This window comes from Ammospiza caudacuta, chromosome 5 (assembly GCF_027887145.1).
Source record: "Ammospiza caudacuta isolate bAmmCau1 chromosome 5, bAmmCau1.pri, whole genome shotgun sequence".
Lineage (NCBI taxonomy): Eukaryota > Metazoa > Chordata > Aves > Passeriformes > Passerellidae > Ammospiza > Ammospiza caudacuta.
Genome location: NC_080597.1, coordinates 10,525,506 through 10,542,971, shown reverse-complemented (window position 1 = coordinate 10,542,971; position 17,466 = coordinate 10,525,506). Strand labels below are relative to the sequence as shown.

The following is a 17,466-nucleotide window of genomic DNA, read 5'->3' as shown; positions in this document are numbered from 1 at the left end:
AATGGTCAAGACCACAAATTGGCAATTGTTTTCTGTGTGGCTTGTTTTCTCCCACCCCCTCTGACAACTGGCTACTGTAAAAAGAGGTCGTTAACATTCCTTTTCCTGCCTCTTTCTTTACAAAGCACAAAGATTTTGGCATGTAATGAAACTGAATGTCCAGCTACTCTGTTAAGGATTTGTGGGAGAGAGGAACTCTGCTCTAAAGACAGTGCTTCATATCTGTTCCTTTAATTGAATTTAATCTATCATCCTCTAGGAATGACTTGTTCCGCAGGAACTGAGAGATTTGCCTGTATTTTAGGGGACCTGGCTCTCTTGTGCATCCTACATTGTCGTATAAATAATAACCTGAGGTTGTTATGAATACAGAGAGATACTTTCCTACATGTAAGTAAGGAGGTGTACATATAACATTTTTAGCCTGAAATTTTGGCAGGAGAGTCAGAGGACTGATATATACACTCTTCATCTGGGTCTTGCTCTTTACTTCCACATCAACCCTGTAATTTATATCTTGAGTTAAAAAGAGGCATTAACACAAATCCATGATGAAGAAGCCAAGCTTTTAGAGTGGCTCTGTGTAAGCTCTGCTCAGCAGTAACAAAAACATCTCTATATTATCAACCCTGTGTTCAGCACAAATCCAAAACATAGCCCTATTCTAGCCACTGTGTAGAAGAATAACTCTCCCCTAGCCAAAACCAGCACAATTGGTAAAACCTCCCAGTTTAATCCGTGAAGTTAAGCAGCTAAGCCATCCTGTGTCTGTGAAAAATCCTTGGGTTCCTGGCAGTAGATCTGGAGTCTGTTCTCCTTCTGGTCACAGCAGTATTTCATGTTGATCAAGAGTTAGACATCAGCTAGCCCTGCTCCTAAATGTTGCACTGGTAGGAGCTTCCCCATGGCTTTTGTAGGGTGCCCCATGCTATTCCCAATGGTATAGTGGGATTGCCCCTTTACTTCCAAGGACATGAATGGATGTCATGATGTTTAGTGGTCACTCTTCCATGCCTTTTTCTGTGGGAAAAATACTGATGTCAGACAGATTAAACTTTGAGCGCCTCTTCTAATTGCACATAATTTTATTTTGATTCTTGCTTCTGGAGAGATTTAGTCATTCAAATGTCCCATAATTTATCTTACTCTTTACCAAAAGGAGTCCCCTTTTCTTTGAGGATCTTCAGAAGAAAGCCTCTGCTTTGAAAGCACTACCTAAAATAAGTGACCCTCTTGGTCCTGGAAATGTGCAGACCCTCTGCTCTGTACAGGTGTACTGTGTACATAAGAAAAGCAGGAGATTGAGAGAGTTCTGTTAGTTTTCCATCTGAGATGATGGAAGCATCAGGAGCTTGGTTGTACTGTTTTCCTCTCCACTCCCCCCAGGTGGTTTCTTTATGGGGAGGATGTGATGGAAAGGTGGTTTTATATGCCTGGCAGTGGTTACTGTCTGCCAGTGGCCCAGTCTCTTAGGGATGTGGTTAATTCACAGGGACATGGAGGAGGAGTTGTTGCCCTCAACTCTGTGCCTTATGCCAAAGCATCTAGGCCTGCATAAGTGTTTTACTGAATGAGGGTGTCAATCACCTTTCTCCCTTCCCCTGTGCAGATGAATTCAGTTATGATAGGACAGCTAAATGCACTGGTTCCTCTGGAAAATATCTGGTATTTGCAGGTGTGCAGCATCATTCATTAAAAAAGGAAGCAAGCCCAGATGGCTTGACAAGGAGTTTTTGTTTTTTTTTTTTTTTGCTGGTGTTGCTGCAGAATCCAGCCCTGAGTGATGATCTAGAAACAGAAATGAATAGCTGACAAGAGCCAATTGAATCCCCATCTCCAAACCTGAGTTCTTCTGTCTATGAAATTGTCACAATTGAAACTCTCACTGTGCTTGACACATCCTGTGCTAGCCAGTGATCTTACTGATTGCTAGATTCTCATTCCACTGCAGCCTCCTGCTTAGTGTCCTTGTGCTGTATCAGCTCCTGATGCTCTCTGCAATCTTCTCTCCAGCCCGCACAGGGATTGGCATTGTGTGTTTTGTCTGCCTCTTCCTAATCCCTTTCCTGCGAGGCCTGATATGGCTTTCTAGTGTTTCTGGGTTTTGTGCTCAGATCCTACAAGCTACTGCATGGGTGGCTTGGGTCTTAAACAGTCTTTGGCTTCAAGACAGAATATCAAGAGTAACTTAGCTTATGAAAACAAGGAGATTTGCTAGAACAGTTATTTTAAAATAGGTGAAGTGTCAACTGCCTGCTGTAATGTGGCTATCATGGCTACAGTTTGTTGTGTTCCCAAAGGGATAAAAGTGTTCTGCACAGGATCTTACAGCCCATCTCTGTCCATAGTGCTTTGGGGTAGGTCTGGGATGTTGCTCTGGGAGCAGGATGAAGCACTGGGAGTGTTTGTTCCATGGCTGGGCTGAAGCTGTTGCTCTGCAGACACATTACCCCTCCTGCCCTGCTGAATGTATGGGCTCGCCACAATGTGTGTGTCAAGCTGACGTGTCTGTCCTTAACCTTGTGGCTCTTTCAGAGGTGCCATGTGATAGATGGGAGCAAAAGGGACCTGTCATGCCTGTGCCTGGCCTGTCCATGCTGCAGATAGCAGCCTGCTCTGCTCTGCATCAGAGGCCACTACGATCTATGGGGATGTTTTTCTCTTTTCGTGCTTGAGAGCTGCATCCATACAAGGTGGGAATAAGGCAAGAGGAAGCTGAGCTTGTCTGGCCATGTTAAAATACATAAATAGTCCTGGTATCTTTCAGTAATGCATTAAGTGGCGTGATTAATGTCTGTCATGTGTAGTGATCTTTCCAGGCCTCTTCCCTCGATGCAGGACTCTGTGTGCTTTGGTTTGGATACTGTTCTGTGTCTCAGCATCATCACAATGAAAGGTCAAAATCTGAGAGCTGAATTTGTGATTATCTTAAGTGTATGTTTCATAGTTTTAAACTTGGTGGACACAGAAAATTAGGTGGCATGGATTTATAAACAGTTCACAAACAATGGCAGACACCCCTACACTCTAAGAGGGGAATGTCTCTGAGGAGGACAAGATATTGCTCAGTCAGTGAGTAATCTTGGGTCCCACAGATGAGGTTTTCTTGAAACCCCCCTAAACAGTGCCCACTTAGACACTAGTGAGCAGTATGAGATGGCCCAGAGTTTGCACCAGAAAAGAAAGCTTAATCATTGTCATCCTAATTCTGTAGGTCAAGGTGCAAGATTTGCATACAGATGTGTAATTTTTCCAATGTTTATTTCAAAGTCCTAGGCACCCAAGACAAACTTTTTCACACTGGGTTTGGTTAATATATTTTATCCTTTAAAATGACATTTTCGTGGTCTGAAGGAATCTGCTGTTGCTAGGTCTGAGAAGCAAAGTGGGACATTCTTCTGAAGTGGAAGAGCTCCTTGGAGGAAGGAGTCCCTGCCTCCCTTTTTTGGGAAAGAAGTCAACTCTCATTTCTCTGAATGCCACTTTGCTGCCCTCAGAAACTGTGTTGTGTGTTGCTGTGTTGTCAGAGTATTCCCCAAATCTTTGTTTTCCTTAGATTTAACTACCATGTCTGTATGTCCTACAAGACGTTGTTTCCATTTCTTCGAATTATGTTTGAAGATGACTGTTTTACTCCTCTTAAGGAACACCAGCAAAGAAAGTGAATGAAATTCATTCACCGTGAGATGTGCTGATTGCTTATGCTAATCCATCTGAGACATTGAGCTCACAGTGAAAATCCACATTACAGTGGTCCTCTATTGTACAATGAACTCCCTCCTATAGAGAGCACTGTAATTCTCTGCTTTCCTGCTGTAATTTGAGGATACAGTAATATTAAGGCAGCAAAGGTGGTTAGTGATCCAGTGGAATTACATGTAAGTAGAGATTGTGCAGGAGAGAATTGCACTTGGTTTGGAAGGAAGACAACTTAGAAGACATTTAGTGGAAATTACATACTTTAGTAAAAAAGAAATAAATCCATCGCTCCTTTCTATTTTTCTTCTGTTTTCTTGACTTATTATAAATATATGATTATCAAAGGATCAGAAACTGCAGCGAGCCTGTAAGACCTCATATGGAGCCTTTCATGAACACACATTGAACAAATTGTAATTCTCTTTGTACATGTCTTCATAATGGCATGTTTTCTGTTTTGGACAAAAGTTCCTAGAAGCCTGAATAGGTGTCATCTGTGACATTTACTATGAAGTAAAATAAGGGCCTAGCAGGGGTAAATGTTATCTACACAATAGTCCTAGTAAAAATAGTAAGTTTGCAATTATATCTCTGTAGTGGATATAAACAAGGTTGAAGCTAACAGCAGGTAACTTTCAAATAGATAAAAAGAAATATTATTCTAGCCAGTGTAATCAGACTGGAGAATTCATCATTGCAATAAACAAAGAATCAAATGCAGCAGCTGGGATAATTTGAGGGTCTGGATCATTTTATGAATAATTACATTTGTAGCTATGCATACTATAAGAGTAATTCAATCTTAAGCTAATAGTTGGGTGAGGAAGAAACCTCCCTCTACTTAAAGCATTTTAGAGTCAGCCGTGCATATACAGTTCCTTTCCTCACGCCTTTCTTCAAAGCCTCAGGCATGTGATATGTCTGAAAGCTCAGAAACAGATCAAATTTGTTGATATTCCTTTCCTTTCTCATATACTGCCTGTGTTTCTGTGGCAGAGAAGGAATGTTTTTGTAAGCTACCAAGGAGGAGGATTGTAAAACCTTCAGCTTGTCTCTGGCTCTACCATTGCCTTCTTGTGTGGCATTTGGCAAATTGCTTAATCTTGTGTACTTCCAGTCCCTACCTGTGACAGATTGGCATTTAACAGCCCAGGGATGTTGAGGAAATGAAGTCTCTGAAGTGAAATGAGATTGAAAAAAGAGACAAAAAGAAAGCTAGAATCTCATTGCAGTATGCCAAATTAATGTATGAGACTATATCTGTATGAGAATGAGTTGGAAAGTTGAGTCAACTAGAAGTGTGAATGCTGTGTGCACATGTGAATGTGTAGTAAATCTTTTCCATGAGAAGAGTCCCTCTTATTCTAGAAGTGACTGTACATCTCCTTGAGGGGCTGGTGTAGATGACCTGTGTTATTCATCCTACATTTCATTTTTATAAGCATCCACATCTTGGTTCTTGTCCTCACTGTCCTGACTAAAAGGTTTCTAAAATCTTGCAACTTCAATACTCAATAATTTTTATCTCATTTCAAGCAACATTTATCCACAGCCAGTTTATGTGACTTTGATCTTTTAGTAATGTAGGCCTTTATATTAAATAGATATTTTTCTCTTCCTGCTGATTCCTCCCAGTACAGCTCTAGACAGCAAGCATGTCTCCTCCCTTTGGTCTGCTAAAATGAACCTTTGGTTAGCTAAAATGGACTCTCCTAATTATGACTTGTAAGACAGGCCTTCTATTCCCCAAAGATCCTTGTAACCCTTTTCTCCAGTTGTTCCATTTTTCATTCCTTCTGAATGTGGCAGCTCATCAAATTTACATGCAGCATTCCAGAGAAAGCCTATCCCAGATACTCTACATTGGTAGTTTCCATCATACTTTTTTTCCATCATCTTTATCATATGGTTAATGTATCCATCCAGGTTTTTCACTTCTGTGTTATTTTCAAGCATTCGCCTGCTACTGCAGAAATTCTTGGAGTTAACGTAGTCTCTCTCTAAGGGCATGAAGCTCTGCTTTCAACTGAAGACTCTGCTCTGCTGCAGTTGTTCAGGTTCTTCAGGTCACCCAGTTCTTCTGGTATGACAATCTCAGTGTCTCTGCTTGCTGAGAAAAGGATCTCTCTATTCAGAACCATGTACTTCACCGAAGCCTTGACTCCCTTTTGTGCAAAACTTAGTCCTCCAAACACTGAACAAGCTTTTTCCCAGGATTGACCCTTGAGAAAACTGTGGATTTCCTCCTTTCCTGGCTGTACCTTTTCTTTCTACTCTGTCCATACTCACTTCCTTACAGCTTTGATGTTTTACTGTTTTTTGGATTTTTACCCTGATTTTCATTCTTTTGGGTGTGACAGTGTTTTCCCAGCCACCAGACCAAATGCATTACTGAAATCTGTGTGTAGCTTTCATTGTTCCCTCACCTAGAAAATATGTTATTTTCCTAAAGAAAGATAAAAAGCAGTATATCCCCTTTTCCATTAAGTATTTGCTGTGAAGTGGGCTGCCATGGGCTGCCTGAGGGACTGTGAACTGGCTGGAGCTGCTCCATCCAGCCATCCACTTGGGCAGTGCAGGTGCTTTCAACTCTGATGTCAAAGACATATGGTGGGTTTTGTGAGGAAAATCTGAGAAACCTTGCATGTTATTGAGGTCAGGATTTCCTCTGTGTGTTTGCTTCCTTGGCTCCCCCTCCCTCCAACTCTTCAGTTACCAGCCTATTAGAATCAGCCATTAACCTGGTTAATGGGGAGAAACAGCAAACACCAGAAAAGATGATGTGCTGTTCTTAATTCCCATTTGGAAACTTGACTGGTTTAAGCAGTAAATGTCTCAAGAAAAGGCAAACCTCAGAAAGGGATCCAAAACCTGTCTTGCTTTTGTAATGTCAGCACACCAAGGTGGAGAAGGATGAGTACTTCAATGTTGAGTGGTCTTTGGGGGCAAAAAAATGGCACTCTGCCAAAGCTGCCAAGGTGGCTTTAAGCTGGGGTGCTGAATGGACATGATTGAGTTGTATTGTGCCATCTGATCCTTTTGGTGATGTGGTTAAGGTGATACCTGGATGCCTTCTTATCCTTTGTGTGATGTGACTTGAATCCAAGAACCTTTGTCCTCTCTGAGAAGGAGAGGTGGCAGAGGAAGAAGAGGGCAGTGAAAGGCACAGGGTAAGGGCAGAGGAGGAAAGGAAGAGCTCAGGCAAGAGGGAAAATAGCCATGTTTCAGGGAGAGACTAAAGCTGTTCCACTGAAGTGAGAGAACAGCTCTTTGTTAAGGACAACAAGGACTAATGCAGCACACAGAAATAACCTGCCCACTTAATTTTTATTAAAGATCTGAAAAGGTGGAAGGAAAGAAATTTACAAGTTGTTTGGTATTTAGCTCAGGTAATTTTTTTTAAATTGTGTAATGAGAACACATTGTCCAAATTTTCATATGCAGATTCAATTAGTGTTCAGTTAATTAGCCTTTACAGATGAGATTAACTTAATTACATAACACTAACCTCTCTTAATAACTATTAAGGGTAGGAAGGCTGCCTTTAATAAATTTAGAAGGGCTATATGTGTTTTTTAAAATCTGAAATGACACACACATAAATTAAACCAAATTACACACAGAGGACAACCCTTAATGGTAATGATCAAAGGAAACAAACTATGTACATAGCTCAGAATCAGGCTGCTTAGAAGTTCATGCTGTGTTCCTCCTCTTGTCTGCTGGCATCCTAGTGATTTCACTAGGATTATTACTGGAGCTGATGTACAGTCTGGGGTCATTCCTTCAAAGAGGGTTGCAGACTGATACAAGGTTACTTTAATTAAATGTTAGCTTGTGTTAAAAAAAATCATTTTGGGTACTAGGTTATTAGCAATTTTCTTTTTCAGGTCGTCTAAGGAAAAATGTGTGGAAGCTCATTGAATGCTAAAAATCTGATGCAAAAATATTTGTCATTATGTGCCATAAACAACTGTATAGATTTTTTTATCTCTTGATATGAGGTTTGCACTTGAACAATAATGCTGTGATTATTAATATCACAATGAAAGAGAGCATCACATCTGATATAGGGTGATAAAGGTGGAGCATATATGGGACTAGTTATGGGATGTGGCATCTTTGGCTTCTGAGTCGCAAGTTTGAATCCAGGGTGCCTTGGTAAAGTGACTGACATCAGATAATATCTGATACTTTTCAGAAAGGAGCAACAAAAGAAGTCTTTTCCCTTGGCTGTTCTTGCATGGGTAATGTTTCCCACTTGCAGTGAATTTTGATGGGCTCATCACATCCATCTTCTCAGAGCTCAGTAGCTTTTATGGCATTCAGTACACTGCAAAATTCAAGGGCTACCCTCATTGCATTCTCGAGGACCCATTTTGGAGTCCAGATTTTGAGTTACTTTCAGGAGCAGGCATCTGCTGCATCCCAGCTTTGTGGCTCTCTTCAAACCATTTTATCTCATGACCCTGAAGGAGCACGGTGAAGTTCATAAAACACATAATTTGTTTTCCACCTGCAGTAAGCTGAAATGTTCAAAGCATCCTCCATACAATCTGAGTCATTTTCCATTTGAAGCCATGAGATCTGCAGGTATTGAGCAACTAAAAGGAATAGGTTGGATATGCCTCATGTTAAACACCCCAAAAATCAAAATACATAGCTTCTCTCTGAAATACTGCTTCTTTGTGAAAACTTTGGCTTAGTGCCTACAACCATTTTCAGCCAGGAGGAAAGATGACATTGCCACAGATTTTTTCCTTGCTGTGAAGAACTAGCAAGGTGAATATGCAATGAGGAGGAAATTGCTGAAGTATGTGTCTTGGAGTGGCAGAGTCTATTGAAAAAAAGGAGAGGGGATACTTGAGCAATTTCAGCCCTTTCACGTATGCAGCTCAAGCTGAATCTTCAGCAGTCGGTATCTCAAGAAAAATGGTTGGCAGTGACCAGACTTTGCTTTGTCTGGTGCAGACCCAGATCTTGTTCTCTTCCATGGGGTTTGTGCCTGTATCCCTGAGAGCAGGATTTGGCCTTGGGAGTGGTTCTATCCACAGATGCAGCGGATGGTACACGCTCAGAGGACGGGGAGAATGCAAATTCCCTGCAGGGAGGCAACCGCCAGATACGTAAACAAAGAACCTTCTGGGTGTGCAGCAGTCAGCCCACTTGAGCTGCTGTTTCCATGGTATACCAGATGCTGTGAAATATGCTTTCTTCAGGGGAAGGAGCTTTTCCTACCCCTGCATTATCCTGTTTGATGATGGGCTGACCTCAGGCTGGTACCTTACTGCGTGGGTCACACGTGACAGGTCCCCCTGGCCCAACCATTTTCTGAGTTGATGATGATAGCTCATCTCTGCAGCTTCCAAACAAAGAAAACACTAAGTGATTTTTTTTTTTAAGCTTGGAACATCATTGCTAACGATGCTTTTAATTTTTATTACTGAGTGTTTAATGCACAACAGTTCTTCCTGATGCACATGGTGTCATATCATAATACTGAGTGTTTTTCCTTTCTTGTTTCCTTCTATTTTTCAAAAAACCCCAGAATACATATATTTCCATTTTCCTCTTATTATTCTTTTCCTAATCCCCATGTTGTTTTGTTATAATTCCTGGTTCAGGGAGCATGAAGCCACTGGGTACAAGTCAGCAGGTGCCATTTCTGAGTTTGACTGCAGATCACCCAGTGGATAAATAGGAGGAAAGGAAGCAAAGATAGGTGATGTCTACTCCCATTTTCTTGTAAAACAGCAGCTGATTGTGAGCAGGTGCTTTGTTATGTCATGGATACTAAGTACAAGTGCAATTATAAAACATGGACAAGTCTGCAATAATTGATTGTAGGAAACCAAACTCAGCCAGTGTAAATAAATTACCAAAAGCACTTATGAGGCTTGCTGTGCCTCAAGCATGACTCAGGGGAGAAGGTGAGGATGTTTTCTGGGTACCAGTCTGCTGGAGGGTGTGTTTGGGGATGGTGCTACAAAACTGGCAGAGCTGTGTGGATGGGGCATTTTCCCTCACTCTGAGACCATGCAGGTTCCTTGGCTTTCCTTGTGGCTATCAAGAGCAAACACAGGGGCCTTTTTAAGGCTTCAGCTTCCTGCAGCTGAAGGGCATACTGTGGTGTGTAAAGGATAGATGCACATGCTCTCTGCCCTGTTACAGTCCTGCCACCACAGCTCCATGGGCTCCTGTGTGTGTTGTGGGCTTCTCCTTCCCAGGCCTGCTGCCACAAGACCTGCTACCAGGTGCTCACCAGGCCCTGGAGGAGGCCAGGACAGCAGTGGGCCCCTGGGGTGAACAGTGGAGGCTGTAGTGGTGAGTATGTGTGTGCAGTCAGCATGAAAAAGTGTCCTGGAGTGTAGAGAATTAAGGCTTCTTTTACTCCTGAGGATGCTTTCTCATGGTCTTTCCCAGGTGCTTTTCAACTCCTTCTCTTCTCCCATCCTGCAGGCTAGTACTTCTCACTTTAGGGAAAAAAAAAATTAAGTGTGGTTAATTTTAAGCCAGTGCAATTATTTAGGAGTCCTGGAGGTGGAAAGTCAGTTACTGGTTAACAGATCTGATTTGAAACGTGTTCTGCCTGACCCCCCTCTAATGCAGTTGAGCCAGAAGCAGCTCTTCCAAGAAGCTGGCTTTCTGGAAGGCTTTTCCACTGAATCATTTAAAGCCTAGGCTTCTTGAAAATGTTAATATCCTGCTGGCTCGCTGGAATGCAGCTGGTGGGTACAGCAAGTGCAATACCTATGTGCGTGCCTGCAATCCAAAGCACAGCGAGCAGGGCTCAGGCTGCAGCGTGGGTGTCCTTGCTGGAGGCTCAGCCTAGGAGGGAAGAGGGCTGGAGATCAGACCTGATTTGGCATTGCCCCACAGGGCTGGAAGTTCCTCTGCCCTGCCCAAGCAGTGGGGGTGTGATGGAGCAGCTCTTTGCACACTGATGGGGCTGTGGTGTGACCTCGAGCCGTGCTGGAAGCGTCACTGTGTGTGTGCAGCCTGGGCACTGTGGTCACAGTGTGCCCGTGGGCTGAGCCTGCAGGGCCGGCCTGAAATGGCTGCATGCAGAATGTGAGCCCAGGATTCCCCCTTGCACCAGCAGACAGCCCTTACAATGCTGGAATCACAGCAATTGCAGGCTGTGGATCTCTGTAGTAAACATGCAGGTCGGTGTGAATGTGTGTGTGCCTTTCCCCCTCCCATGGTGTCTGCAGGCAAAAGCCTTTTTGAGTTAGCTGTCTGTGTTTGTGGTGTTACAAAGCCTTTGTCCACCTTAGCTTCTCTGTGCTAATGTGTGAGGCTTTTCTGCTTACCTCAGTAGTGAAGAATTTTTCAGGGGAGAATATATATCATTTTCAGGCAATGTACATTCTCCTCAGGCTGTCATCCACCTCTTTCATAATTTTCTCTTCAGTGTGTTTTCTTACACGTTATCCTGTGGTTTTTGTAGCTAAAGGAAAACCTAGAGTTCTTGCCTTCCACTGGGGACATATTGTCCTGCAGAATAAAAGTGTTACAAGTCCAGGATTAAAAAAAAAAGGGCACAGCTGTACTATAAGAATAAAAAAAAATAAATTTGAGGGACTCTATGAGGACTGCAGATGGTGGCAAATGCTTTGCTAATTTGGACAATAAGTTAGCACCCAAGAGTTTTAAGTCAGATCATTACTTTTGGTTACCAGATTTGCTTTTGCTTAGTGTGGCAAAATACTCTCAAAGCATACACACATTACATGGGCTTGTTTATTTATGTCAGCAGTAGATGTATTTACAGTAGTTGTATTGTTCTAGCTAATATTCTGTGGGATGTTGTAAAAAGCAAGAAAGATTCAATATGAGACATAAGTATTCTACTTTTTTAGTGAATTTTCTCTAAAGAATGAAAATAGATCATGCTAGTCTGTGTTCTGTTAATATAAATGCAGATTAATGCAATCAAATGGGTTGCTTTTTCCATAGACAAGTTGCAAACACAATGGAGCATGGTCCTCAAATATTGCAGTTTCATTAAAGCAGACATTTTATCGTTCATTTTCAGGGATATTATATATTTTGCACACCTTCTTTAGATTGATCAATTTGAATTCATTTAAGACACTAACAATTGAGTATAGTGACAGGTATTTATTTAGATAAATGGATACAAATTTTCTTCAATTATGAAAATGGAAGACAGTAAAAATAGTAAAAATTTTAAAAAGAAATCTGCTTACTATTCTGCAGAATGTATCAGCTGACTGCCTTGTGCTAAACTTTGACTTGGCAGGTTTCAGGTTTTTTAATAAGGGGACTAAAACCAAAACAAGATGACCTTGCCATATTCCCTGTGCTTCCCTTTTGTGTAGTAATTCATATACTTGTCATCTTATTAATTTATCTGTTAAGTTTTCCATCCATTTGCATATCTGAAAAAATTGAGTCAGGACCAAAATGATGAGGTTAGTTTAAAAACATTAAATCATGAAATAGTAACAAATTTTAGAGAATAAAACATTGATGAAAACATGTTTCATGGCTGTCCAGATCTTTTTTGGGGTTGGGATTTGTTTTTCCAGCCATCCTTTCTAGACTCTGTTTGTCACATGTGGACAATATTAGAAAGGTGAAGGTAGGAGTTAATGCCTTGGTTCTCCTGGCTGAGGTTCTACCACTTTGTGTGAGTGGTAGAAACAGTGTGTAATAGAGCTTCTGCTAAGCACTCTAAAATATTGTGGCTTTTTTCTTTTTCTAAAATATTGTGGTTTTTTCTTTCTTCCAGGGTTTTTGGGAGAGCCACACAAAACTCATAAAAGAGTATGGACCTGTTTGTGGGTAAGCTGAGCAGTGCTGTCAGCTTTCTTCTTTCTGGCTCTTGCTCTTTGAGTTTGTTGGGTGGGAGAGGAGAAAATACCAAGATAAGATACTCATCAAAATGCAGAGTGCAGTGTTTCAGTTTGGGGGACAGAGGTGGAGGTGGTTTGATTACATGCAGCAAATACTCTTGGCTTATTTTAGTTCAGCATTTGGGATTGGACTTCATTTTTCTCTCTCTTATTTTAATTATGCACATAAAGTTTAGTCCTTTTCAGAACTGTACAAAGCTACCAGCCTTCAGTATTCTCTTTTCATCTTCATATTCTTTATGCTTACAGTGAACAGTGGAAATAATAATTTGTCATCTTAAAAAAACCTCAGTTTATGAAATAGTATGAATTTGGTTCAGTTTATGAAATAGTATGAATTTGGTTCAGCTGTTGCTATCTATATTTATGCAAAATTCCTAAACTTAAAATAAAATGAGGTACAGATTAGAAATGAGGCATTCCTCTCTCTATAGCTCAGCTGTGCTATCTTAGCAGTTTGTTAGAAGTAAAGAGGGTTTAAGCAGAATATCCCTTCATAGAAGCCCTTCCACATTTCCATGAATGTAATTTCTGTTCCAAGAACTACTTACTTTCCAGTTGTCATCATTTTAAGTGGAAATGCAGTTGTCCCCTTGTATCTTCTATTGTTGTGGTCAGTTGGTGTTTGTAGCATAACTATTACTTCAATATATATGTATCAGGCAATATCCACAAATTATGAAAATGTCTTTTTTTTTCCCCATGGTCTGCAGGGAGTTTAAGATACCTGTAAGAGGGCACATATGAATGTCTGTGTGTATACATATTTGATTACAAAAGATACCAATGAGCTCTGTATGCTCTCCCAGCAAAAAAGCTCTAGCAGAAAGAAGTCAGGCTCAGGCGTTTGATGCTTCAGTCACAGCCACCTCGTGGCATTTATGCTCAGCCCTAAGGACAAAGTGCTGCAAGAAGTGATGGAAATAATGAATTCCAAGGCTTAGCTACTTGTCTAGGAGGAAATAATGCAGTATCTTGGCTGGCCAGGAATGGGGAAAGATATTCATTAATGCTGCAGCAATTTGTATGTTGTGTAACAAATGGAAAGTGACTGAGGCTTATTATCTCTGTGACCTTTGGTGTGATGCCCTTAAATGACAATAATGTAAGAACACTGGCATTTATTCCTCAGTATACTTCCCTCCTTATTAATATCATGCTTATTTTTTTCTCCAAGCTGAATTTGAGACAAGTTGCAATTTATTCATCTGTCTGCTCACTCAGCCAGGCAAGGCTATGTCATTGGAGAAAGAGATGTATAATTACAGTGTGTGAGCAGATAGAAAGTTTCCTTTCTGCAGTCCACTTACAGGCTGTTCGGGAGTGAAACCTCTGTGAGACTTTCAGGGACTGCAAAGCTGGGTGATGGTGGTTGTGGTCAGCCAGGATAGTTCTGACTCTCTGGGATTCTCTAGGTAGGAAGAGTGAGTGTAGGTAAGCTTCATTTATTGCATGCATGGAAAACTCAATTTGTGAGAGATCTTGGGGGCTGGCAGAGAAAAAAAATCTGTTTTTCCATGTCTCCCAGGAAAACCAAGCTGGATGCAAACGATGCTGTGTTCGAGGTAAGGTCTATTTGTGGTTGAAGGAGGATGTTTTAAAACCTGGCTTGCAAGCTGCTGTTCAATAGGTGGGGCATGTGTCAGGGGGTATTTATCACAGTCCTGTCAATTAAAGAAATTCTTTCTCCTTCCCTGTGAGTCTTCAGTGTGATGCTTTCTGTGGTTCTTTGAAACAGGCGAATAAATGGTAGGTGTGTTTTTGTGTATATTCCCAGCAAAGTATTGGATCTGGCAGATGGAAGAAGATGTGGCATTTTTCTTTCCCCAGATTGAAAACTGCTTTCCAATAAGCATAAAGAGCAATGATCTTTATTTCTACAGTGGTGAAGTGAGTTGAATACAAATCTTTGGAACTGAAGCCTTTTTTTCTTCCTAAGGTCACTTGAATAGTCTGAATGATACCATCACAACTGTTTTCTTTTGTGTGTGAATTGGTTTCCTTGACAACAGGATGTCAAATCAACTTTTCAGCTTTAATCAAGTCAAAACAATATATCCCTTCCATTCCAAAAGGCCTCAAGTCGGAGAGAATTATTTCAAGTAAGGCTTTTGTAGGTCACAAAAGCTTTTTTTTCCCTTTGCTCCTGTGTGCAAATCTAAAGGAGAGGTGATGGTACTGATATTTTATAAAGACAGACAATGCAAATAGTCATCAGTTGTGAGTTTATGCTGTGAAAACGGTTTGTTTTCATACAGAGGTGGCCTAAGATGGAGGCCAAGGCAGAAACAAACAGCTCTGGTTTGGTGTGAAAGCAGAGATGGAACATTTCTATTAAACAGGGTAATCCAAGCCACTGATGTGACTTTTGAAGAGGTCCTGCATTAGTGGAAATCTTTGATTTAGCTATACTTTGGAGTACCTTTTATAAAAATGCTTCCTCTAAAATATGTGTGCTATTTCTCCATGACAAAATGAAGTTGAAAACAATCCTATTTGGAAAACAGTGCACTAATAAGATATTCATTGAATATTCACCTTTTCACATAAGAGTTCTGTAGGAGAGTAGCCCTGTTTGCTGTGGAAATTAGTGATTTACACCACTCATGTTTTGGATGAATATTGATGCTATGTTGCTTTATTCTCCCCTCCACCATATCCAGTTGTTCCATTTCAATTGCAGGCTAATAGCTACTGATTGGAAATAGGTGATAAAAGCAGACAGAGAAATAAAGAGGGACAACATGTTTTGTGGAATCAGAAAAGCAACTTCTACAATGTGAGAGTGAGTTAGTTTTGCTTTCTATATGCACCTAATGTGCATTTGACTGCTCTGCTGCAATTGCATCATTATGGCTTCACAGAACTGATTTGGAGTAAAAGAAATCTGCCAAAATAAGTAATATATTCTTTGCTCAACAACATACTACCAGTGATTGTAGAAAATATGACACAGCCCCAAGTGGGCAGTTGATTGCTCTGGGATGAAGGAACTTATTCTGCCTTTGACTGTAGCAGTGCATTTGGACATGGGGAAGAATGTAAGAGGTCATAACATAGACCTCACTGTGTATGAACACAGAATGAGAACAGATTAAAATTCAGTGCCATTTGTGGGGTGACACTCTTTTTTCATGTTGTTTTGCATCTGAAAATGCTTGCAGCAGGTCAAACCCTATTCTTACTCTGCCTTGACTTGGACATTCAACTTCAAGCTGCTGTGAGAAGCCTGAAGATGTCTGTAGAAGAAGCTCTGGTTTGTCATTGTGGGGGCTTGTGGCTTTCCCCTTTTCTGGATGGAAGAGAGACATGCATTTCTGGGATCTGGGCATGTGGAATTTTACTCAAAGCCTTTTTCTTCCTTCTGCTGTCATCAAATACCTTGGGAAAAACCTAAGGTGGATAGGGCAGGATCTCCTCCTGCAGGGAACAGCTGATGTCTTCATCATGGGCTGAGTTTAACTGAAGAAACAATGTCTTTATTGCTGTTTTAATGTCACAAAGTTTTTTAAGCCATCTATTTCTAGCCTCTTTCTGCTTTCTGTGGAAAAAGTGATTCCAGGAAAGTATTCTCATCTTTGTTTCTGAAGGCTCATGGAAAGAAATACTTCAGTTTTATGAAAAAATTGTATCCTGTTTGATTTCCTCTTTTGCACTGGTGGTGGGGGGGGTGTCTACTGGACTTACTACCTTTCTTAGGGTACTTCCTCTATTTTGATATTTTAAAGAATTGACTTTTTATATTTCAGCTTCAAGAAATCATACCTTGACAATGATAGGGAAAGGCAACCTTCCTGTTGCTGCTTTATAGCTCCTCCTAATCTCTGTTACCCATGTAACCTGACAGGGAATTTTGGTAGCCTCACTTGCCTGGATTTTTGTTTTCTTTTAAGAGCAGTATATTTTTTGGCTGATGTCAGGTCTTTCATATTTCATCAAGATTTATTTCCTTCTCACTGCTTTCTCATTTATGTGTTGTGATAAAGTTCTTTGACCCTATAAGATTGTTGACCAGCCCCAGAATTGCTGATGTGGGTTAGAGTTATCTCTTTCTTCCATTAACTACCTGCAAATTGTACAGTACAGCAGAACCCCTAACTTTGAGTACATGAGTAATCACATTAAAGTCAATGGTATTGCTCAACATGCTTCAAGTTAACCAGAAGTCTGTCTACCTTGCTGAATCAGGGCCATAAAAAACCAATTGCATTTGTGCCTTAAAAATATTTTTAGTGCTGTTGGTACACATAAACTCCTAGTTCTATTGTACCTGGAAGAAGTTAATGGGGAGAAAAATATTTCTTCTCCACCCTCTCTTTGCATGTGGACAATTTAGTTGCTCTTCTGCAAAATGTGTTAGCCATTCCCTCTGAAATGGAAAATATTATTGCATGAATGGGCAGAGCAATAGGACAATCTTAATGTTTTTAAGTTAAACTTTCAGGAGCCTTTCTTTTAATCACTATGAGAATTTGTAAATAGTAACCTATTTTTTTAAATTGTTTTCCAAAAAAGAACTGAAACCCAACAATACTCCTGGCAGAAACTCCAGGGCAGAACTCGTGGTACAATGCTAGATCTCCATCTGAATTCCCACAGCTAAACATAATTAGGTATTGGTTATATTTGGCTCCAGTGGTTAAATCAAGCTGCTGGAACAAGTCTTGTGAGGAGTTACTTTGGGGTATAACATCACCAGTTTCTCCTCTTGTCTCTAGAGTTAATTGGACCTGAAAACATAGCCTTCTGTGGGACTGATGCCTAAAGACTTCCCCAAAATGTGGCAATACCACACTGTTCTGAGAGCTGGAGTCTCTGCCACTGTTACAGGTGGAATTGTTTTTGTGGCTGCCTGATCACTGTTGGAGTATTTTACGTTCTGCAT

At 40.8% G+C, this 17,466-nt stretch overlaps 1 protein-coding gene across 1 annotated transcript in view; it reads left to right on the top strand.

The window, feature by feature from the left end:
• TBXAS1 (thromboxane A synthase 1) overlaps positions 1 to 17,466 on the top strand; it is a 228,663-nt gene that overhangs the window by 66,157 nt on the left and 145,040 nt on the right. The window contains exon 3 of the mRNA XM_058805104.1: positions 12,458 to 12,510. Coding sequence (XP_058661087.1) covers positions 12,458 to 12,510 — 53 coding nt within the window. The remainder of the gene's footprint in view (positions 1 to 12,457; positions 12,511 to 17,466) is intronic.